Raw genomic sequence first — 24,722 nt, 5'->3', positions numbered from 1 at the left:
TATGAGCTGTATGTAATTATATTGAAAACAAACTTGCTTCAAGAATATTTTTGGCTCCACTGTGCAATAACACAAAGGGCCTTTGTTATGCCCTCATCAGTGTTATTTATGGATTGCAAAGGACTTATTAAAGGACAGTTTCATCTGATAGTATTCATCCACTGACCCAAATCCCAAATTTAAAAGTAGTGACTTATATTCATATTAATCATAATTATTAATATGATCAACCAGACAAAGATTTCTGAAACTAGAAGGGTCTATAGATTGAGACCTGGAACAGCAAGGACGTGGTGTTTCAGATCCAAGTCTTTAAATGTGCCAGAATGGAAAATGCAACAAACAGCTTTGCATAATTCACATCAATTATAATCATCTTCACTTGAATTGAAAATGAAGCTCTTGGTCTCTCAAATAGGGAAAGAAAAAAAAAAAAAAAAAAAAGTCACAGAGACGGAGCTAAGTGGATCTTGGGAAAAAGGAATCCCAGAGCAAAGTGAAAACATTAATATTTGCCAGAAGCTCCTACAGAACATTATAAAGCTAGGTAAGGGCACTGTGCTTTCCTCTGACTTTCCAAAACAGCCTTTACATTAAAGGACTACTTTCAGAAATCCTACTTTGTCCAGATTTTTCCTGCCTGACCTGCAGGACTTGGGAAGCATCCAATGACAACTTTCTGTTCTGCTTCAAACTCAGCGTGATGACGGACAAGCTCTTTAGAGCCATAGTCGGACCTCTTGCTGTCAGTACAAACTTCTAGTTTCCAACTGCTGTGGCATCTACCTATGAGTCTATCACTCAGCAATTCAGAGACTATTTATACAGGACTGTAAGATCCAGCATCCAGAGGCACTAGTGGACAAAGTATTTATGACAGTGGAGTAAACTTACAGGAGCCAGCCTGAATGTTGCCCCTGCTCGTCCTTTTGCTTTGGCCTCCCAGATGAACAATAGATGGTCAGTATTTTTTTACTTCACTGGGTTCCTTTGAAATGAAAGACTTTAAAAGAGTATTAATCACTGAGATATTACAATAAAGGAGGTTATATAAAGGTAATTTAATTATATAAGCTTCTTCAGATGAATTACACTTTCATTACCACAGCCTTCTGCTACATCCTTGTTGCTTATTCATACTATTAGTGGTTCTAGAGACTAGGTGTTATTTCAGATGATGAATCCCAGTCTTATTTTCTTTGCTTAATGAACGATTTTTTTTGAGTCAGGCAAACTGCTCAGTCGCATAGATTTAATCCATTGTTGCGAACACTGGTTGCTTCTAAACTTCAGGGCCAGTTTTCTGAAATGCAAAATTTCTCTACTATTCCTCTTGAAGTTTCCAGGATGTACTATGACCTATAGCTTACATTTAATTCAAAGTTTTTTGTCACCCTACAAGAATTGCAACAGATGTATTTTGAATGGAACAAAGTACTTGTAAGCTCAGGTAGTAAGCAGAACAAATTGGCATTATCATCAAGACACTGTTTACAAACTATTCCTTGGCATCAGATTGTTCTTTAGTGTTAATCAAATTGCAAGCTATAATAATTACATGTTAATTTATTCACAACCAGCAGAAGCAGATTCTAAGCAGGTTCTCCTTGTTCTGCATGGTCAATGACATTGTTCTGTTGTTTCCTTTAGAAACCGCTGAGGGGCAGCAGGTTTTTACATTGAAATGGACTTTCATGTGTAAAGAAATCTGGAGCTGTGAGTATTATACATTTGATTATTTTAATAAATTCCATGCATCAGGTCACTGAAGATTATAACAAAAGTTTCACTGTGTGCTCCTGTAAATGAATGTGATTTTTTCTTGTTTGTGGAATCTTGATGTATTTTTTTCCTCCATGAGTGGAAAAAGCCTGAAGAATGTCCTATGAGTGTCAGCAAAGTCCCATTTATGGTGGTAGGATGCCTGTAAGATTGAAGTAATGAATAAGTTTGTCACATGTACATCACACATTTTGGCACTACTTGTAGAAAGGAGACCAGGATATTAGGACAAAAGACTGAGAAGAGCTTTGATTTAGTAGTTAGATATACTGTAACTAATAAGCTGACTAATGGAATAGGCTAGGTTATTCAGAAATCTCTGTATGCTTCAGATACATAACTAACCAGACACCCTAATAAAACAGATCCTATTCTAGTCAGACTATTAAGCTTGTGCCATGAACAGTAAAGACATACTCAGTAGGGAATGCAGTTTATTGTTACTTCTAGTACCTCTGCGTTAGATAGCTACCTTATGTGACTGTCTGCTGGCTTTGATCCTGGCTACTCAGATGTGCTACAGGGACTCACACTAGCCCACAGGGTGAAGCACTGTGTGCTTCAGAGCACAGAGCACAGAGTGAAGCACTTTGGTCTGTCAGCATTGGATGCTCAACTGTGTGATCTGCCCAGTTGTTAATAACCCAAGGGAACAGTGATTTAGATCCATAATTTTTTCCCATATATAGTTAATCAGGTTTGCAGAGGACTTCTGCATGAAGATTTGAACCAAGGGCCAAATCCTTTTCCAGCCAAATTATTTCCTGCATGCACTTTGAAAAATGCTAGCAATTACTATTTGGACATACTCCTATGTCCTTTCTGTCCCCAGCTGAGGACAACTTTCAGACACAGCTTTTCAGTAATACCTCAGGGTACTCTGAGCTAAGTATTCTGGTAAAAATTACAAATAAAAATCAAAAGTCTGATTTGCTACGCTGTTACACCTTAGGCAGTTTATAACAATTCTGTCAAGCATAAAAGTAAAGCATGAATACATTATTTAATTTAATTCTTTACTTTCATACTCCTATGAGCTGTTCTTCCCCAAGTTAACATGACAAAACTGATAAGCCATTTTATTTTTCTAGCCAAAGGCCAGAAAAGCTGGGGTATGGGCTGTCCTGGCCATGCTCTCACACCATTGCAATGTTTTATATTCCCACATACAGGAAGAAGCTGATGGGTAAGAGTCGGGTGTATCATTAGGATACACAAGGATTGCTTCATTCCTAGGCAAAACAGCTAATCCTGTTTGTGCACCTTTGTGCCTCAGTATCACTGAGAACTTCAGTGAACTGAATGGAGAATGTACAGCTTCAGGTCTGAAAAAAAAACCACCCCCAGCAAATTGTCTTTCAGGTCATTGGTGCAAATACTAATTATCTGTAAGAGTCCTGTCTGCCTAGAAGAACCAGCAGAACTGTCACATTAAACATAGGTGTAGCAGTATCAGAGTGGTGTGGAATAACAATGATTTGTCTGAGACAAGAATTCTCATATTAATAGAAGTACTAGGAAAAGCAGTAGAGGATTTAAAAAGTAGAGCCTCAATTTGCTGTTCAGTTATGGGCCAGTCTTGCCAATATAACAGAGGGAAACCTTTCAAGGTCTACCCTTGCAGAAAGCAGCAGCTGTAGAGGACACAGCTCTTCATGCCTATCATATCTAAATTCTGCCTGGTTGCGTGGTAGATGCAGTGCTGTATGTTATTTAATATTGCTCAGAGTGCCTCTTTGCCTCTGTCCTGTCCCTGTTCCAACATTTCTGTTCTTTGTCCAGATCTCTGTAATTTAAAACATTTAAAATGTTTTTTAAATGTCTACATTGCATGCCGTTTGATTTTTTAAAAGATGAGAGCAGCCTGGCCATTTTCAAGGAAAAACTTTAGTCCAGTCAGTCCTTTTATTAAGGAAGTAAAACAAGACTAAAATGTTGCACAACTGGAGACTTAATTAGCTTTTACAGTTCTTGTAAAGGAGACACTTCCTTGCTAAGTAGCAAATACAGGTGTAATTAAGCCTGTTCTGAAGTTATATCGTAATTAACAGCTCTTCTGGTTTCTGTCCTTGCACGCAGATCTGAAAGCCGTAGAGGGGCCCCCCCTCCCGAGTGCTGTAGCTGTGCACAGAGCCACCTGGAGGCACTGTTCGCACAGGTTGTTTCAGGCCTGTGCTTGAAAAGATTGAGATTTCATCAGACAGAAAAAAAACTGAGAAAAAATTATTTTTTTAAAAAAGCAGGATTTTTTTAAAAAGCCTTTGCCTTCATAGGGTACACCTTTGATTCTCCATGGATCTGTAACAATGTGATGCTTTTGTGAAGTGCTTTTTTATGAAAACCTTTGTAGGAAGAGCCAGCAGGATATTCTAGCATATCAGCTGACATAATTGAAAAGAACAAAATTTCCTGCATGGGGCAGAAAAATACTGCTGCTTGACCTTAAGTATGGTGGAGTATCTTTATTCTTGTTTTTTCTCTTGGGTAGAACTGACCTATTTTTTGTTTGTTTGTTTGTTTGTTTGATTGATTGATTGATTGATTGATTGACTGACTATAAATAAAAATGGATCATGGAACATCCTTCCTGTGTTACAATTGTCACTTGATCTCTTTTTTCAATTGCACAGAAACAATAACATGCAAATGTTTGCATATGACTGCTACAAAAACCTCTTGAACCACCCAGCAACAATTGGTAAAGCTTAGTTGGATTGATGTGTTTGCTGTTGCTTTGTTAATTATGAGATAAATCATATTTCTCCCCCTTCCAAACATACATTTCTCAATCTGCTTTGAAATTCATACTCTCCACTCTGATTGCATCAAGTCCTATTTGCCAAATTTATTTTTCTTTCAGATACAACATTACTAGACACAGAAGCTCTGAAGTGTAGTTCACCAAGGAATATAGAAAGTCCATCTTCAGATTCCTAGTGTTGGGATGTAATTGATTGCTGTCTGTCTCAGCAGTTGTATGTGAAGAAGTACACACCACTGACAAAATTCAGTGTCATGACTTCATAAAATTTATGTCAAATACCGTTTATCTAAATAAAGTGTAACAGAAGAAAAAGATAACGAAGAACTTTGACATTCATGACATTCAATGTCATGTGTAAGATTTATTCTCTATATTTTAGGAAAGTCAAAGACTTTAGATTTTCACTTCTGGAAACTTCTGAGGTTCAGATCACTTCACTTCTGCTCACACGTAAAAAAAAAACATAAGAGATAGGAATGTCTTCATAGAGATCTGATGGAGGTGATTTCTGGATATATGATGAATCATTCAGAGGGAAGAATGAATGAACAGGGTCTGTTTGAGAGAGAAACAAGGAATGTATGTAAATCTTCAAGTGTATAACAGACTTCAGCAAATGAAGAAATTCTTCATGTCCTTATGTCTCTAATGAGCTGTAAAGAAATATGGAGAAAACCAATAAAAAATTATAAAGAAAGAATAAATTCCATCAAGGAATATTCAAATTAGGAAAATTTTAAGACTGAAGTAACCAGACATGATCCTTGTGGCTCCCTTCCGACTCCAAATATTTTGTGTTTCTGTGATTGTAGACATTGGACTAACCTAGCATCACCATGGAAGCTACATTATTAGACGTGATAAATGGTCCTTAGGGTACCAAATACAGGAGCTAGCCTTATAAAGCACCTTTTACTTACTTTTTAAGTTTTTAGACATGCTTTCCAGGGAAACAAATTTCCTAGGACTGTGCTGTTGGCCTGTCTTATTTCCTTAACAAGACATGTAATTAACCATTAGAAACATGGAAATCTAACAGTTTCCTTATGCCTAAGTTATTACAGAGAAAGAAATGTGAAAGAAAGCTTTGTAGCTTGGTTGGCTTTGCTGGTTGTTTTTTGCGGGGAGTTTGGGAGTTTTTTTGAGGCAGGGGCTGCTGGATTTTTTTGGTGAAGGTTGGGCTTTTTTGATAGGTTGGAGTTTTTTAGTGATCAATAAAGCACCCTGAAGTTGTTTCCATACCACAGAAAATTCCTTTATATGCTCAGTCTGTGATATGAATAAAACAGGGAATGTTTGTTTCACCCCACTCCTGGGCCAGCTCTCATTTTTCATGTCTTCAAATGGCCTTTGAATATTTCTCATCATAATGTGTTAAAATTCATCCTTTTCAAGCTGGGTATCAAAAATTCAAAATCACATCTTCATAAATACCAGGTTCTTTAGTATTCTGTGTTGTGAAGTCATTAATTTCAATACAAATTTTTGCACATAATGACAGTTTCCAAAAAATCAGCCCAGCTACATATATAGTTAGTGTATGATGATCAAGCAGCATTCCATGCCGTAAGAAATCCCTAAAGAGGTAATGATTGTTCAAAACACTTCTGTACTGGTTGTAGCCTTTGTTTTAAGCCACGTAATTATATGTATGTCCTTAGTGCTACATGCTTTTTGGTAATGATTGAGGATCTGGCATTCCTGTTTTACAGATTTTGCAATATTCCACCCTCTGCAGAGGCAACATTGAAAAGCATTTAGGAAGAAAAGGAATTTATAAAGCATGTAAAGTATATATACTTACATGGGCACCTTGTAAATAATCTGCACTTGAAAATATCTTATTTTAAAAATATCTAATATTTCTTGATTTGTCTGCTTTTGGCATTCAGGCAAAATTTCTAGCTAGTAAGTATTTTGATATGTTTTGAACCTGGAGAAGGGAGGCTTAAACCTGTTGTCCTGGGGTGAGGTTTCAGTGGTCTGTATCCCCAAATCGTGTGTGTTGCTCATGCCTGGCAGCATCCCCCGCCCTGGGCGTGAGTGGCTGCTGCTGTGCCTGCTGGCAAGCTGCCCCCCTCGCTCTGCCCCGCTGCTCTGCTCGGCTTTTTGGCTTGGTAGGTGCTCTGCTGCTTGCTCGCTTTTCCCCCCTCGCCTCCCTTTTCTGCTTCTCTTTATTTTTCCTTATTAGCTAGGAATACCACTGGCATCAAGAAAATCCCGTCTGTTCATGACAAGAAATACGCGTTTCTGCCCTTCCCAGCGCTGGAGACGTTCCGAGCCTGTACATCCACTCGGATGGGTGAAGTTTTTCTGCATCACCCGTGGCTGGTTTTTTTCCTTGTGTTGGGGAGTGTTTTTTTCCTGTGTGTTTGCTAAATAAACAAGTTTTTTCCACTTTTCCTCTGAGGAAATCCTTCCCGAACCCGGTAGGGGGAGGAGTTTGGGGAGTTTGTTTCTTAGGAGGCTCCCTTTGGAGATTCTTCCCCTAATTTGTCCTAAACCAGGACACCTGTCTACCACTAACAGTCTCAAAAGAATACCTGAAGTTTCTCATTGAACTGTTGCATATGTATTTCCTGAACTGCAGAATACCAGCATGGATAGAAATAAGAGAATAAGCATATACATAAAAAAATAGACTAAAATTTTCAACACTAACTGTGAGAATGAGAGTTTCATAAAGGTAGTGGCCTCAATGTAGGATGGGTGGAAATTCATTCTAGACAGAAATTGAATGGTACTTTGCAAAAATAAATGGTGGAAATGTGTCCTTCACAAGGTCCAAATATAGTGGTATCCTTCCTATGAAAACCTTCTCAACAAATCAATGTACAAATTCCATGGGTTTTCTGAACTTAAATGGATCGATCTAATTTCTAACAGAGTTTTTCATTTATTAAAATTAAGATGGTAGAGTGAATCAATCAGCTTAAAAAAAAAAAAAAAAAAAGAGAGAAGCATGTTGTACCACTCTTCTAAATAGAAATTGTGTCTTAGAAACCCGTAGAGGTTTTGCTGTTATAAAGATAACCAAGTAATTAAAGTGAGATTTACAGAAATCAACTGCATCTTTTAAAAATTAGTTTTTTACTGAAGATAGAATATTCTTTTTGAGGTCTTACAATTCAAAGTGTGAAGATAATACAGTACTATTCCATTACATTATTTTTTATTAATTTGACCTTTTTTTAAGATTGCACAGTAGTTTCTTAAGCATCTTAGTCCACAGAAGACTACAATTGTGTACATGGTACTTTAAGACAAAAACTGAGTTACCTACCTGCCCTTTTTCTCTTCTAAAAGCTCTCTGCATATAAGAAATTCCTACAAGATCTTATTTTCCTTAGGTTTTGATTACAATTATAAGATATAGCTTTCAGTTTACTTTTATTCTTTTGACCAGGAAAGTGACCACAAATAATTGGCAGCTTGTGTGTTTCTGCACTAGTTCTCAGTAAATCTTGAGGGCTGAGGAAGCTCCCAATAATACCAAACTGAAAACAGACTTGGGAGTTGAAGTCCATTGCCACTGTCTTTATAGATGGCTTTTTCTTTTTTTCACAGATGAGCTGAGCTGACTATTACTTTCCAGGTATTTCTCTGTCTACTCAATTAATGGCATGCAACTAACAGAAGTTCAGTTATTATAAGAATCAAAAGTTACTTTTGACTGTGTATTCTTTAAAATATTCACCCAGAGAAGGATTTTATTGTCAAAGTTAGACATATTTACTAAGTAATCACATTCTTTCTGCATTGTCTCTTCCATTATATTTTAACTGATAAATCAACATAGTACTCATCTTCACAGATTTTTTTTTTCTGAATCATGAGATGGTCTGTAGATAAATCATTTTAAGATTTACATAACTGCAGTGGATTAGAACTTCTTTTTCTGGAAGAGCTCCTTCAGCTGTTGTTCAGTTGTTGCTTCTTTCTGTTGCATCAGCTCCTTGGCTCCTTTGGTCACTCCCCAGCCATCTGGCTTTGACATGCAAGGACAATATGGCCTGCCTGAAGCAGGCTTCAGATTCTCCCAGTATTCTTTTCTTGCCCTAAATAAAGAAAAGGAAATTCAGGCTTTTTTTCCAGCACCTCATAATATTGATGAAATGTGCCCTAAATGATAATTGCAAAGGGTCATCTAACTTGTAAAGATTGCCATTATATTTAGATATAAAAGTATGAATGAAAATGTGCAATTAAATGCTACATGCTTTAAAAGTATCTTTCCATCTTCGAAAGGAAGACTTTAAGCAAGCCACTATTAGGAGCTGATTTGCAATACTTTTCTTTTTCATTGTCATGAATTACATTCACAGGAGCTCCTCTACTTCTCCTTCACCCCTTTCCCTGCTCCTAGGTCAGCTTTAATTCTTTGAAATTATCAGACATAAAATATATCATTCTAAACACAGGATGTTTACAGTGATGTTTAGATGCTCATATAAGCTAAGCATGCTCTGTGAAGCAATATAAGCCTTTGAAGATGTTGTCTTGGTTTCCAGGTCAGATATATGTACCTTGCTCTGACCCAGGGTTTGGTATGCATGCTCAGGTTATCACCCCAGGTGCCATGTTTCTCAGAAGCTTCTGGCAAAAATCCCCTTTCAGGAGCCAACTCCTCAGCTATTGCTCGGATGTGATACGGCTCAAATCCACAGCAGCCTCCAATGAAACGAATTCCTAAGTCATAGGCCTTTCTTGCATATTTTTGAATGTCCCATCTGGTGGCAATTCTTGGCTCCAGACCTGCAAAGACATTCATATCTTAAGTTTACACCATAGTCCATTCAATTTTTATCCTTTTTTATGGTAAGAAACCGTGTTGTTGAAACATTTGCATGCTGTTTGCAAGAGTGGTTATACATGTACATGTTTGAATTGTCTGACCTAGATTCAGTGATCGAAACTTTCAGAAAGCTTCCTTTCAGATTCTGCAGTGCTCTGCTGACCTGTATTTGTAACATTTTTGGCCTTGCAAAACAGTATCTCAGCACCTTCTGAGGCTGATGATGTTTCCCATTCTGCAGAGTTCTTATCTGAAGAATTGGAATACTTTCAATGTTACGGCTATATTTCCTAATAAGCAATCAATACCTGGAAAAAAGGATTACTACACACTAATCTGTGAAAGGAGGAGGTGTCAGCCTACTGGCATAAGAATAATCCTACTCGTCATTCCTCAGAAATTACACTTTTCTCCACAATCAGATACCAGCAGCCAGTTGTTTCAGCTGGGATTTGCAGCTATTTCTTAGCCCACCCCTCAGTTACAATCCAAGTCATGAGCAGCTTGCTGCCTCACTCCTTGTGGGAAGTTCTGTGTGTAGGTAAGTTAAAATGCCATCTTTATTTTGAATCCTTCACTCTGTTGCAAGTTGTGTGGAGCACTGTGATGGAATAACAAAAGCTGAGAGAGTAGACTAGTGAAAGCAAAGGAGTAAAAAGTGAAAAGAGCGAGGAAAAGCACACCTCAAGGAGCTAGAGGCACAAGAGTGGCATAACCATAAAGAAAAGAATGGGGACTGAAGAAGAAACTCTTAAGAAATAAAAATACAGAAATAAAATAATAAAAATTCTCCTATTTCTTAATACACATGCACATCTGCAGGATGTGAAACATCATGGTTATCAGGCAAGTGCAGCATCATGTCTGTGCACTGAACACTGCTGGGTAAAGAAGCTGTGGTTGAGGTAGTAAAACTCCAGCAATACAAAAGAGAGGTAGGATTGAAGAATGTCCCTATGTCCTGTCCCAAAAATGCTTAACATGCAAGAAGTTGATACAAAGCAGATATAGTCTAAGTCCATTGTGTAGTTAAGAACCAGGTTCACAAATCAGGTTCAAAAAAGAAGGAAGACAATTAAATATTCTTCTACAGAAGATTATTGGTCTCAGAGAAAAAGATTGGACAAAGGAAAAGTAGGTGGACTAATATTGCATGGAAAGCTTAGATTAAGCATTTTAGAAAGCTGTTTAAATAAAAACAATCTTTTTTACAGTGCTCAGAAATTATAGAAAGCATCAGAAACACGAATGCATTATTTCCTTTTCTTTTACATATCATTTAAAAGCTAATGCAAAATTTATGCAAATGGTCAAGAGTAAGAATGCATCATTGTGCACTCAACTTACACCTGTATAAGCAACTAAACTTCAGAGGAATAGTATGGATTGTTTCCCTGCCTTCTTCATCACCACTTCAGGGGAACAGTATAGGCTGTTCCCCTGTATTCTTCATCATCCTGTCACAATCCATGTGACTTGATGAGATGAATTCATCTGATGGCACTGAAGTGGCTAAGCCACTGTCCATCATATTTGAAAACTTGTGACAGTCCAGTGAAGTTCCTAGTGACTGGAGAAGGGAAAACATAACCCACATTTTTAAAAAGGCAAAAAAGGAAAAGCCAGAGAAATACAGACCAATCAGTCTTAAAAAGCCTAGAAATCCCCTGGAAACTGTACTAAGGCACACGAAAAATAAGGATGTAACTAGTGGCAGCCGACATGGCTCTACTGAGGGCAAATTGTGCCTACAAATTTGGTGGACTCCTATGATGGTGTTTCAGCATTGGTGGAAAAGGGAAGAGCAATGAATATCACCTTCCAGGATTTCCACAAATTTGAAACATCCTTGTCTCTAAGGAGGAGAGACTGCTTCCCAAAATCAACTAACATTTTGCTTTTCCATGTCTGCCAATGCAATACTTCCCTTGGCTTTATTCAGAATTAAATATCTCTACCTTAACAGTTATTCAGAAAAACTGTAATGTGCTCCTAGATTTGTCTGCTTGATGTATCTACCCTTGAGATAATTTGGTATGCTTTCAGTGATCAAGTTATTTCTAAAATATTGTCCTTACTTAACTGATGACATTTCAGAGAAATTGCAGTAACACAGAAGAGAAAACAGAAAAACTGAGAAAGTTCTACAGAAAAATAAATACTTCTGGCATCTAATTGCTGGAGTTTGTCTTACAACATACCTTATGCTTTCCTAAAAACTTAGATCTTGTTGCCCTGTACAGAGTTTATGTACTCTTCAGATATTGAAATATCTCTGTTATTGCCTTCATGAAAACCAGGTAATTTGGTAGTTTAACAGTGATTTACCAAACAAATTATCTACTGTCAAGCAATCAATTGCTGCTCCTGGGTTTTGAAAACACTCACCCAGAGAGCCAGTCTTCACCAATTAATTATTCATGGAAATTCTAAATGCTGAGATGTCATACAGATTGCTTACAGCACAGAAGCCAAGAACCATAACAAACCAGAGTAAATCCTTCCACTCACTTGATTGCTTACTGCATCTGTTTGATTTTTTTTTCTACTTGCAATCAGAGGAACTATATGAAGGAAAGAATAGGATAAATGAGTTCCTAACACTTTTAAACATCTTAGATATTTTCAGGACTCAGACATGTTATTACCATTTAATGAATAAGCCTCAGGCTTATGCTTTATTCTCTTTCCTTCATTTATGTAAAGAGAGGAATTTAAAGGAAAACAACCAGCTTCCTGAAAACCTCATTTTTTTCTGGCTGCAAATTCAGATTGTGAACATTTTAATACCGTTTATTCTGAAAAGAAGGGTGTATGGTATCTGAAAATGAAAGAAGCCTTATATAAATATTAAATGGCTGAATCTTTCAGTTTTTGTAGAGTTTCTCCTGAGCATACATGTTATAGACTTCTCCAAACTGCTAATTTGTTAACATTATTAAAATCCCCTTTCTGGTCCAATGTCACACTTATTATGAGAGCAATAATAATGCTTCTATATTCTTTGTACTGCATTGTACATTAAATCCTTTCACAGGTAAACATAGCCCTTGTAGGATAGATGTCACAACCCAGAAAAATGGGTTTTTTTTACTACATTTGCTGCTGCTCTTTGGACTGCTTACAGCTGCCCTGAAGAAGTTTCTATAGCATGAGGAAGAACATTTATAAAATTAATTTAGATTGTGGCATAATTACACTGTGATACCACTGAAGTATTCTCACCATGTGGATGATCTTTACTCCAATATTACATTTTGATCTGTCTGGAAAATGCCAGACAGGATAACTTGGACTCATCGTATTGAATAAAAGGACACCTTGCAGCTTCAACTGTACTAAAAGCTGGGGTAAAAAAAAGACGGGAACAACCCATGAAGCAAAACCAACCATCACCAACAAAAAAGATACCCTTGTCTTACCAAAGGGAAATTCGGGAAGGTCAATAAACCCCTGCTTTCCACAATCAGGTGTATGGAAAGCAAGTGGCTGGCACATCAGGTGGGCTTTCAGTTTAGCAGCCTGCAAGCCCTCTTTCATCAGCCTCACAGTTTCAATGGAAGTTTCTGGATCAAAATGACAGTTGACTCCAACTATAGAAGCACCTAGGAGGAAGAAAATAATAACTTCAAGTCACAACTCTCCAGGAAGTGGGAGACAAAAGTCCCACAACACTCTAGAAGCAGCACTGACCATCTTTACATCACTGTTATGAAAACAAGCCAGCTGTGCTAGAGCCAGGCACAACTCTCCCGAGCTTGATCATGCCATTTACATCTCAGCTGCACTCCTCTTCATGTTTCTAATGATGAATCACATCTTCTACCCTCCTACAGTTGTTTTTTTTTTTTACGGGGCTTAACTAGTGAAATCTGATTACACAGAGCCACACATGCAAACAGGTAGCATGTTCCTAACACAAATTCTACCTTTTGATTTCAGCTCTAACTTGAAACGAAAAGAGCAGTTTGGAATAGATATGTAAACCTTCAATCATAATTCCCCTGATTAATTTCTTCTCCCCTTCCCCTTGTCCTAAAAACAGCCCTTGATAGGCAAAATTATTATTTCTTTCATCCTCTTAATTCTCTCATTTTGAGCTTGAACTCTGCCAAAACCAAAACAGAGAATCAAAGGCAGCTTTGTGCTCGTGATTCTAGAATTTGGGGATGGGTCTGCAATGAAATTTGAATAGGTTTAGGATTTGGCTGTATTCGGTATCAGTTTTTTATGGCTATTGCTCTCACCTGTTTCATACTGATTAGCAAGGATTTCATAGCTGTATTTCCATATGTTTTTACAAGACTCTTTTAGTAAAGTACATATAAAAACTTTTCTACAGAGTCAAAACTCTTATCAGATACAACTGGGAAGCTACCTACTTGAGATACTCATCTACTTATTTCAATCATTAGGGACTTTATTCCATACTTTTAAAGAGTGCATTAAAAGGGATTCTTACCAGCCTTTACCAGCTGGACAGCACATTGTCCAGGGGGCACTCCATGCATGTCTCCTTCTGGGCCAATGCACATCGTAGCTGCAACTGGCTTTCCAGATTCTTTTAGAACTTCAACTGCCCAGACAGCCTCTTCAACGTGTTCAAAATACTGAAAGAAATTAAAACTAGGCTATTTTGTTTCTCAACAGTGAAATATAAAAATATTAATCCAGACCCCAAATTCACCATCAATACAATGATTTGATTTTTTTTTTTATTTATAGTAACATAATTCAATTGAGTGTACTGGCCACACAGTTAAAAAAGGATTTTTAAAAGTAAAAAAAAAAAAAAAAAAAAAAAAAAGAGTAAAAATAAATTGAAAATTATACATTTGTTTCAGAAAAAGAATGCCCATATGGGAGGTTAATCAAGGATTAACCCAAGAATTATTGTCAACTAGGCATCTTAGGTTGCGTTCCATGTACCAGAAGAAATAGGGATTAGTCAAGATCCCATTTACATTGTCTCTTTGTACCAGTACAGAATTTTACTTGACTAAGGTAGAAATTGAGGTTTCAAGGTCCTGTTCTAGAACACCTGCAGATGCTGGTGGGCATTTAGAAAAATATCTGATACTACTGGGATAAAAGCACAGTAGAAAATGTTAAAGGATGTAGCAACATGTAGTGATAGTCCTTAAGGAGACTAGACATCTTTAAAGTAAACACTGTGCCAGTTGAAGGCATGTACTTTTTTTTACAGATTTACCTCCGCAATTAGGAAGTCCACATTCTTCTTCATAAAGACTTCCAGTTGCTTTCGAAAGGCTGCTTTAACTTCTGTTTTATCCTTGCAGCTTAAGTAAGATGGTGTTTGACTGACTCCTCCAGCCACTAAAGCATCACCTTCGTTAGCCACTTCTCTTGCAATGTCACAAGCAGCTTCATTTACTTTGTTGCACTGTGTGAATATAGATTATGTTAGTTTTATCTTACCAGGGTAGGAACCAGGGTAGGTAGGAACCCTAGAAGGACAAAAATAGTCAAAATGGCCTTTTAGTATTTTTTTAAAATTTAAACTAAATTTAATTAAATTAAATATAATTTTAATTACATTTAAACTGAATGTAATTAAAATCAAATGTTTTTTTTGTAATATTGATTAGGAAGATAAGATCCAAACAGTAGGAAACTAATTTCTTGCCTCCTCTAAGTTATCATATTATCAAATATTACCAAATATATTACATTTAATAGATCTTACACAAATAGCTTATAAAAAGCAAGTATTTGGTGTGAAGTAGAATTTTCTTTGCCTCTTAGAAAATGAGTTAGTTACATCTAGGCATATGCTTTCAATCTGAAATTTGTGGATGGAAAACAAAATATATGGGAATTTCAACTTCTCTTTTTTAAAATGTATTTTAGTGTTCTGATAATGCCTGATAATATTCACACAGGGTTATTTAAGACATTTTTAAAAAGATATCATTAATTCTATGATGTTAAAATTGCCAACTTAAATAAAGGGAAAAATATTGTTAATTAATCACCTAGACGGAAAGTCATATTCCTATATCTAAATTAGAATGACCAGAACAGCTTTTCAAAAAGAGGTTAAACTAAGAAAAAAAACCCATCTGATTATAGTAGGTTTCTCTGTAGTCTATAGACTATTTAGAATCTCCATGGTCTTCTCTCAGCTGAAGTTTTATGTGCCTGCCTCAAAAAGCGCAGCTGATTTTTAAGGCTGTTGCTGACAGATTGTCTTCCATTTGCACTTGTGCATGGGTACATGGGAGGAGTCTGAGAGGTGGAACCATAAATTAGTTAAATCCTGGAGGAAACTGATTCTAGAACTGGCAGTAAATAAATTTTGAGAGGTTTGATGTAATGCAATTCCAATACCAGGTGGTCTCCAGTATTTATAATTTTGCATGTCAGCAAGAATTGAAGCATGGCTTGTTCAGAGGTACTGTGTTTCTGGGACTACTTCAGACATTTCAGTGTTGTATCTATTTAATGTAAAACTTAGAGCATATCAGATAAATTTGGTCATGTGACATTTTGGTATGACCTCAAGTCTCAAGTGTTTTGCTAGTGTCCAGATTCTTCTAATTTCTGAAGGTATCTTCACAGATACAGATATTCCTTACTCCCTGAGCTCCAAAGAATTCTCTAATTTTTAGAAAAGAAAATGTACAGTAGGACCAAAGGAACAGGGTCAGAGAAACCACTCAATGCCAAACCCTCTAGTCTCAAAGGAACTATATAGAAATGTTTGGCCAGGAATTCCACTGGAGCCTCAGCTTGTGTCTAATATACACACCCAGCATCCTACAGTTCTTCTGTGGAGGGGGTAAGAAAACACTGTCATGGTACTTCTGCTGAAGTAACAAATTACCTTCACACAAAAGAAGGGGAATATTGACTACAGTGTATAGATTGGATTATTTTAGTTACTACTTAATGAAGATGTGGTTTTAAAAACATTTTGTTCTCATTAGATACTCACTAATCTTTAAGATTCTTCACTATTTTTACATTTCAGTCATTTCTCTGGATGTTAAAACAGTCCTGTTTTTTCACTAGTTGTGCTCTCTGTGCATTTATACTCCCTATAATCTTTGCATCAAAACTCCAGTAAACCCATCTCCTCAGATAAAAATACAGAAAAAATACAATGTGGGCATTCCCTTTCCTCTCTCCACCCTTACCCCATTTTGTGTTTGATTTTTGTTTTGGTTTGGGGTTTTTTATTAATTCACCTTGCCTTGTTTGCTTTTTCAAAATCTGAAATTGCATCATCTCATCCTCTGGTCCTCAAATATAGGTAAAACTCTTAGGACAAACTTGATAATCTCTCTGCAAAACGTTTTGAAATTTATCAGTTTATTTTGTATCTCCAACAGAACTGTTTTACTCACACTTATTTTCTCAGCTACATAATTGCCTCTGTTCTCTAGTTTGTCCTCACTGGCATAAAAGGTGAAGGTCTGCAGAACATTGGATCCAGCTCTGAGGAATTCTCGGTGAAGCTGACGAACTGCAAATTAAGAGATAAAGTTGTTACTGTGTTATCTCCAAATCCATTATTTATTGATGTAATATTGCTGTAAAATAGGTGACATTGTATTTACTAGAAGACCCATTATAAGACATCAGAAGCAGTACCCAAATCTGTATAGAATTCCTTTATTCTCACCATCAAAATGTTAGGTAGAAAATTTTCTTCTTAGCTCTTCTCTGGTAAGAATGACTGAAGATTTCTATATAATTTAGCTGCAGATGCAGTTTTGCCTGTCACCTTGCCTATTCTCTACTTTCTGCAGACCTTCACATCTCTCAGATACAGAGCTTTTTTATAGGGATTTAAGAAGCGATAACAGATGTCTGACAAAAAAACATGTAAGCATAACCAGGAGTACCGTACAAAAGGTTTTTCAATGAAAAAGCTGTCTTCCCTTAGCTTCTATACCACAAGGAAGAAGGCAGAAGAAAGTATCATAGCAACAAATTAAGGGACAAGATGATAATTATATCAAAGAATGCAGTGTTTTTTTGCCTCCTCTATTTTGTATTTTTTACTTTTCTCCCCCAACAAAGCTTTAAAAGAGTCTAGTCAACCAAAAACAAAGTTCTATTTTGCTAAATATACCCTTACTTAAAAGATTTGTTGTTCCAGAAATGTGGCTCACACCACAGTCTTCCCATATGTATCCACAAAATGATTTTACTACATAGACAACACTCATTTTAAAGAAAAGGTTACCATTACTTATAACAGACAGGTTTCCTACATTAGGATTTTGGGAAAACTCTGTAAATGCAGTTGTGCCTTTCTGGCTGTAAGCAGTGCCCTGCAATTTCCACAGCAGGAACAGAACAGGAACTCTCAATTGATTTTTATACATATAGCCAGAGAATAATAATTACAATGATTACTAGAATGTTACTGATCATGCAAAACAGCGTTAAATGTTCAACAGCTTATAGCAAACACAGGAATTCTGTATGTACTATACACAAGATATATATTAACTACACACACAAGAACACTGTGATTTCTGTGGCAGTTGTTTTAAAAAATTTTCCTGAAGTCCTAGTTTATCCCAACTCATTGTCTACTGACACAGTTTGTGTCACAAAAAAATATGCAAGTTTGTCATAAGAACAAAATTACTCCTGTACGCTGCAACAAACACAGCTTTCTACACCAGAGAAGCTCAAACAGCATTTTGTGTTGCTAGAATCAACCTGCATTCATTCAAGCATTTTTGCTTTCAGTGGAGGATTGGTGTAGTGTCCTTTGCTTTTCTCTATAAACACAGTATTTTATTTCTAGTTGCCACTTTGGGTAACTACAAAGTGCGTCTTTTCCTACTACATACGTGATTTAACACAGTGGTTCTTTGCCCAGCAGTCACAAAAATCTTTCCAGGAACACAGGTTATAGCAGAGCTACTGTTCAAAATGTTCTTAGAATCTGCCTGAACACCTGGAACAAATTTCATTTTTATATCTTTATGAAGAGACAAGAATTTATAGTGTTGGGTAATTTTTTTTCCCTACATCATAACAATAGGCCACTGATCCCAAATAAAAAGGCTGTCTCTGTATGTTTCTACTGGTTTTTTTTATGCTGCTGAATGAGAAAGCATTAATGAAAACTGGTCAGGAAATAAGAAAAGGGAAAAAAAAATCTACAAATATTTTCACAAATGCTTTATGACATTTCGATAGTAGACCATTCCTAGAAGAATGGCTGGGATTTGTGTGAATATGGATGGTGACATAAGTAGGAAAATGAAATATTATCTAACATATGATTAAGGAACTTCATACCCCAAAATACCAGGCATGTGAATAGGAGACATGGGATACACTTTGAGGGAAACAATAGTATTGTGAGTACCAGCCTGAATCTCATTCATCCTCAGGCAAATAGGCTTTACCAGTAGAATACACTGTTGTGTTTATCAAACCCATAGCACTACACAGTATCAAAAACCCAAACCACTATGTAGTTCACTTGTGTGACTTCCAGCATGTTTCTTCCAGCACTTGAGAAATGGGAATAACAGTCACATTTGAGGCTAAACCATTATTAATAATTTGATGCATTTTTAGGAGTCAGATGTGTAACACCAGTTTTTCATTTAAATCCATCAAGAGTTGGACTTTTCATAAAAGACACAGACACAAACTGCAAGGAGGTAGAGGCAATAAGCATCCATGCATATGGCTCACTAGAGAGCAATATCTGATTTGTCTTGGAAAAAAAATTTAGATCTCCTAATTTCTACAATTATCAGTCTGGAAAAATCTCCTCTTTTCTAATACAGTTAATGGCCTTGAACTCTTTTTTTCCCCCTTTATTTCACATCGCCTTCTTAGAACTTCCTTCCTTTTCCTTTCCTTATAAAGACAAAAAGCTCTGGTAGCTGTATGGTTTGACAGCCACTGGCTCTGCCAGTTGCTTCTTGGGTTCTATTACATCTGCTTTCAAAGTAACATGACCCTTGAGGGAGCAGGAGCAAAAAGCAGTAATGGAGGGAAAGCAGCCTCACTGCACAAAATGACACAAGCGCATTTGCCCTGAAGGGTGGATTTATAAACAGCCTATAAGAAACATGCAAAGCGTTGAGGGCCTTTGTGGTGCAAAAATGACAAGAAAGGGGAAATAAAGAACGTGGGACAAGTGCTAAGAGTTGTAAGATGGAACGTGCAGGGGCAGATAGGGGTAGACATGGAGAAAAATAGAGAGATGATGGAATGTCTCTTTGGGAGATGAGAGTCAGCAAATTAGGTCATCAATCCTTAAATTTTTCCTGAAGCTCTGCATTATCTAAAGCTGCCCATAACCCTAAATTAGGGATGCTAAGTGACACATAATCGTCACTTTTTGTCGTTTGAAGGCTGAGAAGGATTAGGCTGAATAAATAGCTGAAGAGTACAAAGTGATGTAAGAGAGAGAACTAAGATCTCTCCTTGCACTCCTCTTCCTTCTTCTCCTGTATAGCAGAAGAAGACTAATTCAGAATGGAAAACACTTATAACATATTTTTTTCTCCCACGATATTCTGAATTGACTTGTGGGATTAAGTGCACATCATATTACTAGGGCAAATGCTTTCTTGTAATGAAGCATGCGAAAATAGATAATAGCACGTGCTTCTGCACTTTCTGCTTAACACTACAGTCTTTTCACTGGAAGGCATAGAATGGTTGGTCATTTTTTCTCTGTCCACTTTGAGAGAGTTAGTCTGTTAAATGTTTATTGCAATTTTTAGGTTACTATTGGGTTTATCATTCCCCCATTTCACAGTGGAGCCAGAAACATTAAGTACTCCCATTATGATGTTTATTTAAAACTGCCTTTTCTGAAAGAATTAATAAAAAACTATTTTAATTTATAAATATAAATGAATGACTAGAACAAAGCAAAACAGATAGTTAACTGCAGATTTCCTTTTCATGAGACATTTTAAATTACAAGCTTTAAATGATCAGCACAAGGGAAGACTGGACAAATCCATGAGAGAAATCACTTAATGTTATCAAGCACAAATATAAACACATCTGCATCAAAAAGTCCCTGAGATGCAAGTTATTGAAAACTGAGAAAACATTCTGAAGAGGTATCAGTAGATGATTGCACTACTCATATTCTTACCCAGACAGCTTCTTTTGGCCAGTGTTGGAGCAAGGAAAACAGGTAAGGTGAGCAGCTTTTTAGGCTGTTCTTAATGTAATTCTGCAGTTGTAAAGGAACACTTGTATTTAAAACCTACTATGAGTTCCTATATATGTATTATTTAGCCAACCATTACATTGTTTGCATCCACTATAGGAATATAATCTCCCAGTAAAACTGACCTGCTTCTGGGTGTTCAACAGTTGCTTCAGGAGTCCAAGGCCCAGCTTTTACGTATCCCCTCTTTTCAAGAGCAAAGACAAATCCCCCATCGCCGATCACAATTTCTCCACCATCCAAGCGTTCTAGAATACCCTGGAAAAAGCATGAGGGCAGGTTAACAATTACAGTTCTTCAATTTGGGGGCTATTTTCTATATTTACAAGGTAGATATAAATTTCTGTGAGCTAGCAGAAATATTTTTGCCACAAAAATAAAAAGTAATAAATTTCCTTTCTGAAATTCTAATTAAAGAATGGTAGATGTGCTCTTTTTTAGCATAAGGCTTTAATACGCACACATATGTTATGTGTAAGACTTCTCTTTAGTCAGTTATGTTATATTCCAGAGATATTGCTCCCAGGACTGTTCCTATGAAAGTAAATATGCCATCTCAAATTCTCCAGCAAAATACATGAGAAACTTCTTAAAATAAGACACTAGTACCACTCATCCCTTTATTAGCTCATCTGCTCTCTAGCTTCCAAGGCCACCTTGACAGAGCCTTACCACAAGCAGCTTGTGACACCAGGTGGCACAACAGGCATCACATAAGAATAATCATGCAACAGTTTCCTACCAAACAAGATGCATCTCAGATAGCTGACTTGTTTCTGACAATCTTTTCACAGGCTTAGGTTTGATTAACCAGATTTACCAAATGGAAGAAAATCCTGTTTGTTTTGCATAACTCTGAAATATTTTGGAGTGCCAAATGAGAAACCTTGCAGAACCATATGCAAGGTTGACCTTGCTTCTCCCTTGAACTCCACATTAACTCAAGGAAAGTGGCAATTATTTTTTTTTAAACATGAGAAAAACATGAGAACAAATATTGGTTTCTCCTAAAATACATTACATTTTTATTCTTTTCATTACTTCATTGACTTGTTCAAAATTTCTAAAAAGCAGAATTAGAGTAGCATTGATTTCTGCTATTGGATGGCAACCATAATTTATCTATATTAAAAAGTGATTGAATGAAGACTACCTGTATGAAGGTACAGGATAACAATTAGTCAAAGGTAAGACTGAAATTTCCATCCATGGTTTTCTTGACGGCATTTCAACGGAAGTTTGAGGGAGTAGAAAAAAGAAAAGCCTTATGGACATAGAGTTAAGTGTGATTTTCATGCTGAATGGACAGTTTTTTTAACAATTACCTTTCAAACTTCAGTAATCTTTCTCGATAATTTCTTTTTCATTAATACAACTATCTGCCACCATATATCCAGCAAAGACAAACACTTATGATGTCTCAGCACTTCTATTCTGGCAGAACAAGAGTATGCCTTTCCAACAGTAAGGAACACTGTGCCAGTGTGCTAGCTTCAGCACCAAGCACAGCAGTGCAAACTTCCTTGGAGACTACAAAGCCTGGCTGAAAGTTTGGCTGGGGCACTGGCATTGCAGCAAAACGGCAGGACTGCTCTGTACTGTGCTGCTGGGCAGAGCTTTGCCAAATCTTGGCTTGCAAATCTCCACATCAGGTTCCATTGCATACTATGGACTTGCCAAAATATTGACTGGTTTGACTTTAAAACTTTGTTAAAGTATGCAAGTTTTTTATCTTTGTTTCCACAGAACCAGGGAGAAACAATTTTAGTGTAAATGCCAGTAGGTTTTGTAAAGATTGTGCTTGCAGTAGACTAACATTCATTTGCCTCAAATGGAGCCAGCAAAAGCTCACTGCTTGAGTCTGCGCTTCCTCTGTCTGCCAAAGAATCTTTTGTAGATGAAGCCTGCTTCAGAAATTTAATATGCAGAGAACAGGTGTGCAGAAGAAAAAGATATCTTTAACATGAAGGCATCCTCAGCTGTTGCTTTTTAACTGAACATTAAGCAATAGACAAAAAATTACACCATATATAGCTATTATATTTATTATTATATATGTATTTAAATGTACTACAACAGAACTTTATTTTAGAAAGCCACTTCTAGTATTTAATAGCAGTTTCTCTTCACAGTTCTGCTTCCTTTTGAAATGTAAATCTTTGCTTTTGTCACACAGAAGCAACATAAGCCATGTTTGAATAGAGCATGGCACCTCAAGATACTGTGATATATTAAGTCTAGCACCAGGGTATCTAATGGCAGGAGAGATAAATACAAAGCATAAAATACTTAATCAAAACTTATTTTGTCAGTTCATGCTGGATTCAAATGGAAATAACCTTTCTGCAAACTTTATTATTGGTCTGATATCTTCTCTTCACACCACATTTATTTATATACTGTGCAAAATGCCACCTATTTAACCACCATATGGCTAACCAAAGTTCAGCATCAACATTGCTTTGTTCAGAGACCTACAGCCGTGCACTCATGTCTAATCCAGATCAAAATTATACTGCCAGATAATCTGGTAGGAGACAAATCTGGTGTTAAATTACAAAAACAGTAAGTGTAAAAAGCTATCCAAGGCTTTTTTGAGCCATCTTTTGTTGCTTTACTTTTGCTAATATGAATGAAGTTGTACCACATGGTCCATACACTCATACATGGAAAGAAGGAGTGCAAATGCCTCTGTGAAGATACTCCTACTACCATCTTCAGGCATGTAACTGTACTGACTAAGTGAAAAGCCTGCTTGGTCAACCTATAAACCACCATTTTGTCAGTGAAAAGTAAATCTTGAAAGAACTATTCACATCTCAACACCCTAAGATATGTCCACTGCTTGAAGGGGGTATTTAGGACAGTTTTCTTCTGCTAGGTGTTGAAATCAGGTGGCATATGCCAAAATATAAAAAGCAGAACAAATAACTCCCACCTTCTTCTTTTATAACCAATCTACCTGTAGGACCTAGAGCTCACACACTTCTTCCCATGTCTTTCTGCTCTTTTTCTCTACACATAAAATGAGTAAAACCCATTCTGAGAAAGATGGGCCCTATTAAGGGCAATAGAGCCTTTTGAACAAAAGACAGAATACATGATTCTTCTGACCTTCTCAAGCAGCAGGGCAGGATTCCAGTCCATGTATGTCAGAAAGTTTGACTTAGATACTGCTCATAGTTTTGCCTTAATGGCCTGAATTATTGTGTCTGGATAACTTTTTACACTGCTTTATTTCTTGAGCTTCATGAGGGAGAAGTGGGCCTGCATGCATAGGAGTCTGTGGTGATATTATAAACACCAGTCATATTAATCAAGGGGTGAGCAGTCTGGACCTTTTAAACAAAGCAGACAAGATGCTGGAGACAGAAATCTCATCTAGCAAGAGTTTATCCTTAAAATATTTGCTATTTTAATTTGCAGTGTGTTGCAAGTTCTGCTTAATCTGTGTATCAAATAATATTACGCTAAATGATTTTGTACTCTGGTGGCTCCACTCTCTGTGTTCAGAGAAATAGAGATTATGTGAGCTGTGACTGCGTTAAGATCAATCTAATTTATCTGTCTCATAACGGTGCCCAAGTATCTTTAGCGTCTCAATGCTGAACAGGTACAACTCTCATGACTTTATTTTAGGTGCCTTACCTGCAGAAGTACCGAGTACCTTAGCGGGCGGCTAAACGGCGGGGGTGGCAGGTGGTGCCAGCCAAGCAGCAGCAGCAGCGCTGGCCAGCCCGCGGACCCGAGCCCGCGGAGGCGGCGGGAGCTCCGCGCCGTGCCCGCACCGCCCCGTCCCGCCGAGGGCACGGCGCCGGGCCCACGGCCCCCTGCCCGCGGGGAGCGGCGGCCGGGGCTGCGCGAGGGAGGGAGACGGGAGATTTACCCTTTTGCCCTGTTTCGCGGTCTTCCTGATCGGCAGCATCTTCCTCGCCCAGGGACGCTGGCTGCCCGGCTATGCCCCGACGGCTCGGCACGAACCACACCTCGGCGGGCTCTCCGGCCGCACGTTTATAGCCCGAGGAGGAGGCGGGACGCTGTGGGCAGCCTGCGGGCGGTACCCCCGCCCAGCCCGGCCCCTGAGCCCGCGGGGCGCCCTGGTTCGGCAGGGGCTGCCCCGCCGCCGCCCCCGCCCGGCCCGAGGCCCGGCCGCCCCGCCGTGCCCCCTGCGCCAAGGGGCGGTC

At 37.7% G+C, this 24,722-nt stretch overlaps 1 protein-coding gene and 1 long non-coding RNA gene across 3 annotated transcripts in view; one reads left to right on the top strand and one right to left on the bottom strand.

Annotated features, from left to right (window-relative positions):
- Nucleotides 1–7,805, top strand: part of LOC130265580 (uncharacterized) — a 29,251-nt gene extending 21,446 nt beyond the window's left edge. Inside the window, exons 2-4 of one of the 2 annotated variants that reach the window (XR_008842630.1) lie at nt 1,651–1,716; nt 3,862–6,336; nt 6,738–7,805. This is a non-coding gene — a long non-coding RNA (uncharacterized LOC130265580). Of the gene's footprint in view, nt 1–1,650; nt 1,717–3,861; nt 6,560–6,737 lie in introns of those variants that run through there. The other variant, XR_008842629.1, reaches the window with a different exon arrangement.
- LOC130265578 (betaine--homocysteine S-methyltransferase 1) lies at nt 7,618–24,663 on the bottom strand. Its single transcript, XM_056514736.1, has 8 exons — nt 24,425–24,663; nt 20,664–20,796; nt 16,712–16,830; nt 14,554–14,745; nt 13,804–13,951; nt 12,764–12,946; nt 9,073–9,301; nt 7,618–8,604 (listed from the first exon to the last, which is right to left on the bottom strand). Exons 1-8 carry the CDS (start codon nt 24,461–24,463, stop codon nt 8,430–8,432), a joined length of 1,218 nt encoding a protein of 405 aa, XP_056370711.1. The 5' UTR covers nt 24,464–24,663; the 3' UTR covers nt 7,618–8,429.
- Nucleotides 24,664–24,722: the final 59 nt, after the last annotated feature.

The sequence above is a fragment of the Oenanthe melanoleuca genome, chromosome Z (genome assembly GCF_029582105.1).
Source record: "Oenanthe melanoleuca isolate GR-GAL-2019-014 chromosome Z, OMel1.0, whole genome shotgun sequence".
NCBI lineage: Eukaryota > Metazoa > Chordata > Aves > Passeriformes > Muscicapidae > Oenanthe > Oenanthe melanoleuca.
This window is presented reverse-complemented; position numbering and strand designations above follow the sequence as displayed.